At 30.9% G+C, this 13,134-nt stretch overlaps 1 protein-coding gene and 1 long non-coding RNA gene across 3 annotated transcripts in view; one reads left to right on the top strand and one right to left on the bottom strand.

The window, feature by feature from the left end:
* The window catches only part of LOC134691224 (uncharacterized), a 36,645-nt gene extending 30,281 nt beyond the window's left edge, over window positions 1-6,364 (top strand). For both annotated transcript variants that reach the window (XM_063551584.1, XM_063551585.1), the window contains exons 18-19: window positions 659-736; window positions 1,326-6,364. In XM_063551584.1, the coding sequence (XP_063407654.1) occupies window positions 659-736; window positions 1,326-1,469 (222 nt within the window). In that variant the 3' untranslated portion in view covers window positions 1,470-6,364. The remainder of the gene's footprint in view (window positions 1-658; window positions 737-1,325) is intronic.
* On the bottom strand, window positions 5,518-9,486 carry LOC134691227 (uncharacterized). The gene is made up of 3 exons (XR_010102105.1): window positions 9,330-9,486; window positions 7,996-8,076; window positions 5,518-6,915 (listed from the first exon to the last, which is right to left on the bottom strand). It is a non-coding gene; the product is annotated as an uncharacterized LOC134691227 (long non-coding RNA).
* Between the last annotated feature and the right edge of the window lie 3,648 nt (window positions 9,487-13,134).

The raw sequence follows: 13,134 nt of genomic DNA, 5'->3' as shown, positions 1-13,134 counted from the left end.
AGTTAAGGTGGCTCGTGGGTACAAAAATTTCAGCAAAAAATTAAACTTTTATTTTTTCATTACAAATTTTATTTATTATACTATGAGTTATTACTTTATGATATGGTACAAAAAACATTTCCAAGAAATTGATTCGGTTTGGCCCCAGATGCCTTTTAAAATGTTTATATCATTGAAAAAACTCCAAATTATCTCCCTTTGGTGCAAAAATGCAATTTTTTGGCATTAAATTTGAAATATCTTTTTTAACTCATCGGTGACCTATATTTTTTATTATTGTTTTCAAATAAGCTTTACATAAACTAAATAATTGTAAAGTTTAAGCGATTTCTGTAATTAGGTTATTTTTTTTATTTCGATATTACCTCTTTTTCTCCTATAAGTTCAACAGAAAAAAAGTACATTAACATAAACGTATGCTTCTTCCAGAGGCAGATTGTGAGATTAAATGAATGGTGACCCCATTTTTTTATTTCATTTTTCTTTTCAGTATATGACAAAGTTCATTTATAGAAAAATATTGCGAAAGCCTTTATTAGAAAAAAAAATTGATTTATAATCAGGAGCCCCCTTAAATCAATTATATGGTTGTTATACTCATGGGAAAAAACTAGATATGTATTAGTTGTGGTTGACTTTAAATGTAAAACTATTTCAGTCACTTGATAAGAAAATGATGGTTGACAATACCGGATGTTTGAATTTAACCCAGTTTCCACTTGCTGCAGTACACAGAGTAAGTCTTAACCTTATTTCATAGTGTTTCTAATGCTTTATTGTAACTTATAGATTTCCAGCAGCCATGTTTAACTTCACATGGTCATTTTTCACTAAAATAATTAAAAAAAATTGTAGATTTGTTTGCATGAAATTCATGCCTTATTAATTCAACCTGTCAGTGGATAGTCCATCAATTCTCAGGAGTTCAATTCTTGCCAGATTTTTATGAAACTTGTATGGTAGGTATATATCAGCAATGTCTTTGACATTTCAAAAACAAGGGCTTATACAGTATTTTTAAAGAGTAATTTCACTTAGAAATATTGATTATAATGGAAATTAAACTGCATTTGCTCTGAAACCTTCATTTCATATCAATAAAAAGTCAGAAAAAAAAGAAGGTTTTTTTAAGTTATTGTCCTTGAACCTTGGATAAATCAAATATGTTCAGCAATTGGCGCATTGGAACACTGTTCTTTTTATTTCATTTCTTTTGACGTTCAAACTTCAACTGTGTTATAACTAATGATAACAATATGCATGTATTATATTTTAAAAAACCTAAAACACAAGGTTAAAAATGGTATATTTATTACTTTTTTCAGGTTGAGGTGAACCCAAATATGGAATCTTGTATGTTTATTGCTAGTGGTGGTCACTCAGGAATAATTCAGATACACAATGTCAATAAGAGTTTGGCTTTCCATGCCGCAAGAGACCTTCGGCAAGAATTACGCGTTAAGTCTTAAATCAACAACTTATTTATCATTTATAGTGTATTTATTTTATCGCTTGAAGTCCCCAGCAAAATTAATGTGCAATTGTTAATTCAATCAGTGACCTATTTGTGCAAGTTGTTTGCAATCTGTTGATTATATTGTTTCATATTAAGGAACAAACAGAATGATTATCTTAGAAATGGCAGCAATTTTCTTACTGTTGTAATTTTTCATTTTAGTTGGAATAATATTTTAAATATATTGAATATCAAAGCATGATTTGTTGTATAATTTACATTCTGACATTACCTTTAGGACCCTTGCCTAGAAGACATTTTAACCTCCATTCTATTAGTGGAGCTTTATTATATTCCATTTGTCCATCCTGTCCTTTCATACTTTTCTAAGGTCCTTTTGAACAGAATGACTTCATACTTGACGAGAATCTTGACAATATACAGTAGATATTAAATTTATTTTTACTTAAAAGTACATAAATTTTCCAGCATTATGACAGAATTTGATAAATTGAAAGGACCTAAAAAAAAAATTATAATTATTAAAAAGTAAAATCACAAAAATACTGAACTCTGAGGAAAATTCAAAACCTAAAGTTCCTAATCAAATGGCAATCTCTAGTAGAGCCAGAACTGCTTATCTTAATTGCAATACTTTTATCCATTGTCATATCAACTTTTTACATTATTTTTACATTCACAATTTTGATTAGATGTTTTGATACTTTCTGTATCCCAAAATCATGACTTGTCAACACTAGTATAGACCAAAGTAGAATTGATAATGGAAATGTGAATATGTCAAAGAGACAACAACCTGACCAAAGAACTGATAAATAAACTCATCATGGATACCAGGATCAAATTTTTTATTTACGCCAGACGGGCATTTCGTCTACAAAAGACTGACTCGAGAATCAAAAAAAGATAAAAAGCCAAATAAAGTACGAATTTGAACAGCATTGAGGACCAAAATACCTAACAATTTGACAAAATACAGCTAAGGTAATCTATTTCTGAGGTATTTCAAAAGTTTTGTAAACAGATGTTATACAAATATGACCATATCAATATAAATATGACCATATCAATGATAATTGCTGACTTCTGGGCTGGTGACACCCTCAGGGAATTAAAACTCAACCAGCAGTGGCATCAACCCAATGGTTATAAATAAACTCATCATAGTACCAGGATCAAATTTTATTTTGTAAGTACAAATACCGTATTTGGTTTAGTTGTCTGTAATGTATCAGAATAGCTCATAGACACTATTATTTAACTTAGTTTGTGGTTTGAATGTGAGGAATTTAATTCTCTTTGTAATTTTTCATAATCCCTCATCTTCCCAATTTTCAGATTAAAATTTCTGGATTAGTATTTTCCCCCAGAGTCTATACATGATAAGTATGCAGTTTAGATGAGGGAAATGTATAAGGCAAACTAGAATGCATATTGTTCTTTAAAACTTTTTTCATTTCTTGATGGATTAACTGAAAAAAGATAACGAAGCTTACTGTTCAAACGTTTATGGAATTATTCTGGGTAAATCACCATCATGATGTCACTTCAATCACAATACAATCAAATTCTGTCTTCAAGAAAAAGCTGAATCGTCATTTTCATAAAGGTCTAAATTTAATAGTTAAACAATTAACTGTATCATCAATTATTTTATTTCCCGCCTATTTACATGGGCCAACAAGCACCACATCATACCTTCAACTTAATTTAATATCACTGACTTATTAAGTTTGAATCACTACCAAAATGATTCATTTCTTTTAACTGTACTGAAATTTTGTACAAATAATTAAAAAAAATCACAAAAGATGATGTCATCCTTATGGTACATTGTTTGTGCCATTATTGTATGATTTTTTTCCTTTCATACAGCAATGGATATTTGAGCGTAAGACAGAAAGTATTTTATCATTAGCATACTTGAAGTAACTACAAAAAAGCAAAATCACAAAAATACTGAACTCCGAGGAAAAATTCAAATTAGAAACCTAATAAAACCGCAAAATCAAAAGCACAAACACATCAAATGAATGGATAACAAGTGTTCTTTGATACAGTAGTCTTCAGAATTGTTTACTTGCACCCGTGGGTTTTTTTCAGTATTCTTCAGGATTGTTTATATGCACCTGTGATTTTGTTTTGAATGGTACAAATATTAGAGAGGTGTGCCTTATAAACATATATAAGTTGAATGTACACTTTGTACACATTTCAATTCCATGAATCATACAATAATTGCACTTTCCTGTCAACTAGCATATATTTTTTTTTCTGTCTGAATTTTGGGTCCTCAATGCTCTTCAACTTCGAACTTTTTTTAGCGTCACTGACATGTCTTTGTGGACAAAATGCACTTCTGGCGTACAAAATTTACCATCAATTATATGTTCATTTGTCCAGAAAATTTTGGATTATTTTTAAGCAAGCAATAGGGACACTTATTGGTGTAAACAATGATTCTTGAGTGCACATGTCTGTCTGGCAAGTTTGATATTTTCTTGACCTTTTTCATATCTCATAGGTGTTTGTTGTAAGGTCTTGTTTTCCAGGTACTATAAATTATAGGACCATTATATTTGATGTATGGAATGATTGTAATGTGTACATGTTTGTGTTTGTCTGGCAAGGTTTGTATATCCTTTTAATCTTAAGTTAAGTAGACAAGATAACAAATGTTTTGAAGAGATAAATAACTGCATCTGTGGCATCAGAGCAGTTTATCAATAAAAACATAAAAAACTAAAATCAATGCAACTTTAATTAAAATTATGTAATATGTTATGATTGAAACATATTTATTTTAACTTGACACTAAAATCTGTAAAATAATGCACCAAATTATGCCAGATTTAGTAATATCAGTATTCATATTACAATTACATTAATTCAATGTTTCTAATCAAGAATAAAAGTATTTGAGTATAAGAAACATTAGATTCATTTTGATCTTAAATTATTAATAAATAGTTATATACCACAAACTTATCTAAGTATCTTAACTGTTATTAAAACTGAGACCTCTGAAACAAATTTATAACATTGTTCAGAAGAAAAATTCTAAACTGTTTAGAAATTTGGTCACAGAACAATTTTGAACAGCAAGTATACACAAGAAGCAAGAAAGCTACAAGGTGCTAATAACCTTTAACCAAATAAAGATAAGCAGCAGTGCTGACAACTTGGATTAAATGTGCTACTAACTACATGAATATAAACAAAAAACATCAATGTTTCATTTACCATAAAGCAAAAACATATCTATAAAATTTGTTGACCTTAACTCATCTGCTCAAAAGTTGCTAAGTTTATCCACTAACTAATTAGCTGATTTATAGCAGTATTAAAATGCTTTTTTTTAAACAGAGGAATTAAGGTGCCAGTTCGTGTGTATAGATTTTTTCATGGAATGGCTTGGTAAATATGAATGGATGTTCTTGAATATATATATAACATATTTGGTGGTATTTTATTTAATTTTAAACTACCTTGATGAATTTTAAGAAAACGCACATATCCTCTTTTCCATTTTAGTACTGATTTAAATTTTATTTAAAATTTTCACATTTTAAAATGTTTGCAAGAATATTCAACTTCTAATACTAATCACTCGATTTAAAATTATAACTTTTAGGTTTTACTTATAAAATCCATAATATTCGTCAGTGGTATATTTTTATATAGACACCGAAAAAGATGAACAGTGTTTTCTTAATTTATGATATATATGAAAATAAAGAATAAACATAAAAACAAATATTATTTGTGATGAACTTCACCGGGATAAATTCATCCTCAAATGTGTTTTAAATGCTTTCGCATCCACATTCGCCCTGAGCAAAACAATTTCAAGCAACCAATGTTGCAACACAAACATACACAAGCAACACTTCAACTATAGCAATAAGCTTAACACAGAATGATACTACAATAAGGTATCACTTCACCGGGAGACATATCAATGTTATTATGCTGTATAAATATTACATATCACAATACTCTTCTGTCAACCTCTTAGTATTTTATTTTGCTGGTTAAAAGTACATCTATACCACTCTCATACATACTGGTTCACTTTAGAAGTGAGCCTTAACAGTACAATAACTACTACCCTACCTTGCATTTCATATAAATGATCATTAGTTTAAGACAAACAGACACATTCAATCTAACAGACAATGTCTTAATACTCTGATGTCCAAACTTCAATCATACAATTGCATAAATACTCGCATACTCTCATCATCATAAAAACAGCTTATGACAATACCTATCGTGCTCTCTCTCCCCCTCTCTTGTTTACAATCTGAAACAACAGTAATAACTTTTAAAGCCTTTCTACTGTGTTTTACTGGCTTCTTAATGTTTAAATGTAAAGTTATGTTCAGGTTTGAACAGTTTTCAATTTATAAGGTGCAGGTTGTCTAGTTTGTAAACAGTTGATATACAAATATGACCATATCATATAAGATTGGACCATGGAAGTAACGATTTTTATAACAAGGAAGACTGATACTTAAAGACCAAATAACACTGAAACCCAGACTAGTGTTTAGAAGACAGATCAGGCTAACATTGATAATACATTCTATGGATAAGCCTGACCTAAACAATCATACTACATTAGATTGAAACTGTTCAAACCTGAAAGCAATTATAATATTATAGATACATAGTATCAGTAATAGTTCTAGGAATACATGATTATGCAGGCAGGATCAGCTACAGTGGTAAAAACAAAATAATATTCCCTTCAGTGACAAAAAATGTAAAATGTTATATTTTTGTCAAATTTGAATTTGAAACACTCGGAGCTGGACCTGCCTTTATATATATACAGTGTCTTTGTTGACAGAAGTACAATGAAGAAGAATCTTTTTTTTTTTTTATAAAAGTGTTTTTTTAGCTGAATTGTAGGAACTGACACACTTACATACAAATTTATGCATACAATAACATAAAGAGTTAAATCTTAAAATAAGTATATATGGCACATAGTAATCAAAGCAATCGATAATACAAGTATGGCACATCTTGATTAAAATTCACGGTGGTAAAACACGTTTTCTACTTTAATTCAAAATCTATTATGCATTTTCTATGATAAGTTAAATTGGCCCTGGTGATATTAAAGAAATTTTTATCTAAGTTGGTAACAATTTTCTTTGTCTCAATTACACAGTGTACACTTCATACTCCTTGGTCTAGACGTGAGACTTAGTTCTTGTATCTGACTTCTAAGGACCATTTTCTACGCCAGTGTGTTGCAGTTTTAGCTCTTGTATGTGTCTTCTCAGGACCATGTACTACGCCAGTTAGTTAGCAGTTTAAGCTTTGGGATCTGTCTTGTAAGGACCATGTTCTTCACCAGTAAGATACAGTTTTAGCTATTGTATCTGGCTTCTAAGGACCATTTTTTACGCCAGTTCAAGACGCTACTGTAATAAATTATATAAGACAAATTAATTTTGTAAATTTTCCGATTTTTGTGTATAGAAACTACATTTACAGGGCCTGTGGGATAAGTAAGAACCACAGTTTGAACATTATCTATTAAATACAGAAAGTATTTCAAATATATAACTGAGATTTTTGTAAAAAGAGTTACATCCAGAAAGAAGCAACTGCGTCATAAATGCTTTTTCCGTATCTTGGATAATACTGAAATAAGTCGGCTGCATTGCAGAATTTTAACTGAATTTAATCTCTTTGTGAAACTTGACAAAGAAAAGTATCAGTTTCTTTCCTCATTAAAGTCATATATAGAGAGATAACTTTTGTGGTGTTTTTTTTTATTGATTTACAAAATTCAACTAGGTTTACATATAAGCCGAGACGTACACTGCAATATACAGTATAGGTCCCTACAAAGATCAGAGATATATATATATATAAATAGTTAATATATGTGTATATGTCTCTGCAAAGATCTTACACATATTCAGTTATAATAAGATATATAAAACTGTCTATATAAAAGTCCCAGTTATTATGACTGATTTTGATAGCAATACTTTATATTCGTTAATAAGTGTTGAATTTCAGTCATTTCAGAGCTATTCGTTTTATTATTAACATGACTATGTATAAGAATCATGATTAATTTTCTTATCGATCGCCTTTGTGGAGTCAATGACCGAAAGTACATAACTCCCGCTCTTTATGACGTAGATTCATTGATCAATTTACGATCGTGGTGATTAGGTACACATTTAACGTATATATGTCAAGTACTGTGGTTTTTGCGGACAATGACCTACTTTCTTAAAATATCTGTGTAATGGTTAAATATATTATATTGTATTAAATTCGTTAACATGCCCTTGCTAACCGAACAGGTCACTAACCGACTTTTATACGAATTAATTTCCGTGTAGCTTAAATGTAAACGTTCAACGGCAAAAATGAGGAGTGAGGGCTATATTAATACACAAAAGCTTTAAACCGAGTAAAGCTAAACATAATAATCTCGTAGGTTCCAAACGGGATAACTGTATCGTTACTGATTTGATACTCACTTTACTTGACTTGCGTCCTTTCTGTCATTTTTACTTTTGGCGTCCTGCGACTCTGGTTCAGTTATAGGACCCATCCCTTTCCTGAAAAACAAAAGAAATTCATTACTACAAGTCAGAAACTTATTTTATAAAATCATTTTCAGTATCAGTTTTCCCAAAATAAAAGTGTTCAATGAAAATGGACAATACCTATACATTCCAAATAATATAAAACTAAAATTAAAATCATAAAAGACAAACATAGGCAACATTGTTTATTTTTTTTCTCTCTCTTTTTATATATTTTTTTATATTCCCCAAACGTTTCTATTTCAGTTTCAATTAAACGTTGTCATAACAGGTGTTGGATTATTTGGTGTCAAGTTTTTCTTTTTCTTCACGGTTAGATTCGATCTTCCTTAAATTCCCCATAGATTTTTTTTCTTTCTCAACGGTTTTCTCTGGCACTTGGAACTTTGCGATTGTCGAATTTCGACAGAGTGGTGTTGAAGTCACTGCATATGGAAAGGGTGTCGAGGAATTAGTTGCGAAAAACATAATTCTATATTGGAAAATTTTTACACATTTTCCATTTCCATTCACAATTGTATCGGAAGATTTTGATAAAAAAATGGAATGTATTTTGATAGAACTTGGTCTCTGTTCACCCCACGTGGCCTGATATTTCAACTTATATCCCCTTATTTGAGTGTTCTTGTTTTTCTATACGTTGCACAGGAAAGGGTGTATTGATTATTGTACATACAGCTGGATTTTTCAAGCATATTGAACCGGCCGATCCTTGTTTATGCCAAGGTCATTCCTATAATTCCATCTTGCATGGTATTGTTTTTATAATCAGGAACACGAACTCCCAAATTAAAATATACTTCCCAACCTGATCATTTAATGAAAGTAAAGACTTGGGAATTTTTACACGGACATGGGAAATTACGAGGGTTCTATTAAAAGTGAGCGATACAGACTCTGTTTAAGTAAATGTGATTGCCTTTCAATTCAATATATATATATAATATGATGAAAATGTATGATATCAAACATAAAATGTATGCCGTTTCGTACATAATCAGTGTTCAATGACCCCCTTGTGCGTTGACCTTAACCCACTTCCGTCAAAAAATATAATTCTTGTATTTATTTTTTTATTTTTTCGATTTATCAGCTGTCCTTCAATTTCGTTCCCCAATCTCTTTCAGTCGGTACTGGGTGTGCACTGCCCCTGATAAAAACGGACTGTATACTTTTAATTTCATTTTTTTAAAGAATTTTGATGAACATTTAACTTTTATGCAGCTTATCAAAAATATAAGTATACAAAAGTAAAGTTTTCCTACCTTCTACATGCTGGTTTCCATTATATCTAGTCGCAGGTCACTTTGCCCTTCCATTCCTGATGACGGCCTACATAACATTGCGCAGATCTTGCACTTTACTGGGTTAATATATTCTCCCAGTCATTTAAGGTCAACAGTCGAGCGGTTTTATTGGATATAATCTAGGTTAACAGATTGATTAGTCTGGAGCTCAACGACCTTGTTCGTTGTTCAATATTTGACACAGATTTTATTTATAAACATTTTTTTGTGCATTATTTGAGGGATATTCATTTTCAGTCACGTGGAATTTACTTATCTTCCTTTCTTTATTTTCGTATCAAATTTTAAATCGTACTTTTCTATTAATAATTTACACTATTATTTATGAAAGATAGAAGTCATAATTTTATTTTCATTGAATATCGTTTTAAGTTAATGGGTGTTTTTATTATTATCATTTATAATTTTTTCTTTAAAAAAAACGAGTCAATGATTTAAAGCTGATAATCATATACAATTTAATCATAGAAGCAAATGGTTGATCTTCAATAATCAACCGTGAAAATCTCTTATTTTAAAAAGGTGAGTACAGCTGTAACGAGACGTATCAAATAAATCAGGACACAACTAAGATATGAACACGGAAGAGTAGACTTGCTTCATGTCCCTTCATAGTTTTCCAAGGGATATCAGTATACTGACAGATTTTAGTAAACAAATAATTAGTTAGAAAGAAATACATGAAGAAAGGGAGTAAATATATATATCAAATGTAGGAAGTCAAACGACAGAGGGGTTTGTGTCCAGTTTCTGATAACCACTCAAGGATAGAAATAAAATGGGAATTGATATTTGTTTTCTAATTATAGATTTGAATATTGATCAATATTTAAAAGAAAAAGGAAAGTTTGCAATGCAATTTCTCTATGTATACACATTAAAGAAAATAACTTGAGAATTTTTTCTTTTTCTTTTTCATGATTCTTATAAAAACAACACACGATTTATGGTACGTATTTGATTAACTAGATATAAATGTAAGACTCGTGAAGGGCCAAATCTGTACAATGATAAGTATCCATGTATAACAAACATTAACATTATAAATATATAAAATAAGCAACAGTCAATTTAATAATATAATCATATAAAACAATGTTCATTTTCGGTTTCCTATTAAGTCTAATAGATGTTAACATATATATAGTAATAAGATTTCCAGGAAAAAATCATCAAAGATACCAAAATTGAAATTTTATATTTTCGCCAGCCGTGCGCGTTTCGTCTACAAGAAGCTACCTCTCCACCAGAGACCAAATGACCGTAGAGGTTAATTACCAAAATTCACCATACGGCCTCTAACAATGAACATAAACCGCATACCTCATAGTAAGCTATAACACCCCGAAATGACAAATGTAAAACAAATTAGACGAGAAAATAACGACATGATTTATGCACATAACACCAAACGGAAAACAAATATGACAGAAGGAGATAACATCAAATGACAACCACTAAATAACAGGCTCCAGACCTAAATAGAATGACATAGTGGGTTAACTGATATTTATTGTTCGTTCTTATGTTGTACTGCTACACCACTGTTCAAGGTTAGGGAAGGGTTGGGATTCTGCTAACATGTTTTTATAACCCCGCTACATTCTGAATGTATGTGCCTGTCCCAAATCAAGAGCCTGAAGTCAGTGATCGTCATTTGTTGAAATGTTATTCATTTGTTTTTCGTTCTTTTTTTTAATTAGATTAGGCCGGTAGTTTGCTCGTTTGAATTGTTTTACATTGGCCTTTCATAGCTGACTGCGGTATTGGCTTTGCTCAATGTTGAAGGCCGTACGGTGACCTAAAGTGTTAATTTCTGTGTCATTTTGTCTCTGGTGGAGAGTTGTCTCATTGGCAATCATACCATATCTTCTTCTTTTTTTTTTTATATATAAACATGTTTTCTTGCGCCAAATCCTCCCCCAACCTGGTTCAGTGGTGAAACAGTACAGCATAAAAACAAACTGGAAAAAATCTGTCAAAAAGGGATGACAAAGCGATGACAAATCCCAAACAACTTACAAAGACACAAATACGCAAAGTAATGAAGCACACAAGTTGACTCCACATAAAAAAATCAAGCGAATGTTACGTCAACTGCTATTACATTCATATAATATAGTCAATGATTATTTTCGGGGGGAAATGAAGTAATATCACGGTAATAGATGTGTATGCGTGCAAATTGAATACCGGGCTCCTATGGCAGATTCTAGCGGACCAAATATCAAGTGACTGACTGACGAATGGGCGAACACAGCTAAAACAATATGTCCCTGTTGCCTCTGGGGTAAGATATCAAGGTCTCCTACAAACTTGGAAAATTCAACAACAATCTCCTACATCCCTTTAATTCTTACGCCTTAAGGGATTCATAAATGCATATGGGTCATTTTCAAAAAATGTCGAATTTTCAGTACACCCATGCTAATTTTTTTTATTTCTAATGGAAATTTCCGTTGTAATGGTTTAAATGAAAGCTTGTCGGATTTGTGATTCAAAACATTAATAATAAACACACCTTACATCTATTTTGATAAGATTAAACTGCATTTAAGACCGATTTTAGGGATATTTGTCTGCGTACAGTGTCAGAAAAACACATTTCAAATGATTTTTTTGCGATTTTCTGATCGCTTTAATATCTGCAAAAGGGACTTTTAAAGAACGTTAATTTTTAATCTAACGAAAAATCGTAGCTTCTTTATCATTGTATGTAACATATTATCTACAAACTAAATTGAATTAGCGTACAGGAGATTCATGTTTTTTCTGTTACCGCTACTTAAATCAGCCGTTAAATTAATCTCCCTATGAATATTGAATCAGTCAGTGTTGATCTCAAAAGTGCAAAGTAATCTTTACATTTAAAGCGCCTCGTTTCTTGAACGACAGTGTAGAGAAAGGAAATTTCAAGACATTTAGTGAAAAAAAAGAGCGTACTTTTTTTCATGTCTATGCTGTTACCACCAATTTTGATTAATTACACCAACAGTATACTTGTAAAAAGTGCAATAACGTGCGGGAAACCAAATTCACAATAGAAAAACATAATCACTTCACCAAAGGGAATAGTTATTTCACAACAGCAATCAAAAACGATGAAATTTGTCTATCCTGTTATTTCTATCCTGTTACTATGGTTGCTATGGTTACAGTAACAGGATAGACAATTGTAGACAAAAACGTCGTTATTTTTTTATCTTAACATATAGGTGCAAAACGAATACAATATTTCGTTGTTTGAAGTCAGAACTCATCTTAAGGTTATAACGTCTTAATCATCCTAATTAAGCATTCGCAGGTGCAATACTGATATCGGTAACAGGATAGACAAAAAGGTAACAGGATAGACTTTTATATAGTGATATATCAGAAACGTACGTTCCTGTTACCAATGAAATACAGAGAAAAGTAAACTTACTTATGAGGGATTTACTTGATGTTGGGTTTATTTGAAAGGGTGAAAAAATGCCGAACAATATGAATTGATATCTTAGATACATTTATATTTAGTTAATCAAAAAGTAAAATCACAAAAATACTGAACTCAGAGAAAAATCAATCAGTCGGAAAGTCCATAATCACATGGCAAAATCAAATAACAAACCAAAATATTCCTGACTTGGTACATGCATTTTAAAATGTAGAAATTGGTGGATTAAACCTGGTTCTATAGCGCTAGCCCTCTCACTTTAATAACAGTCTCATCAAACTCCGTTATATTCACATGATGCGTTAAATAAAGTCACAATCAATAAAA

The sequence above is a fragment of the Mytilus trossulus genome, chromosome 11 (assembly GCF_036588685.1).
Source record: "Mytilus trossulus isolate FHL-02 chromosome 11, PNRI_Mtr1.1.1.hap1, whole genome shotgun sequence".
Classification (NCBI taxonomy): Eukaryota; Metazoa; Mollusca; class Bivalvia; order Mytilida; family Mytilidae; genus Mytilus; species Mytilus trossulus.
Note: the sequence above shows the minus strand (reverse complement) of the source record. Positions and strands in the feature narration are given on the sequence as shown.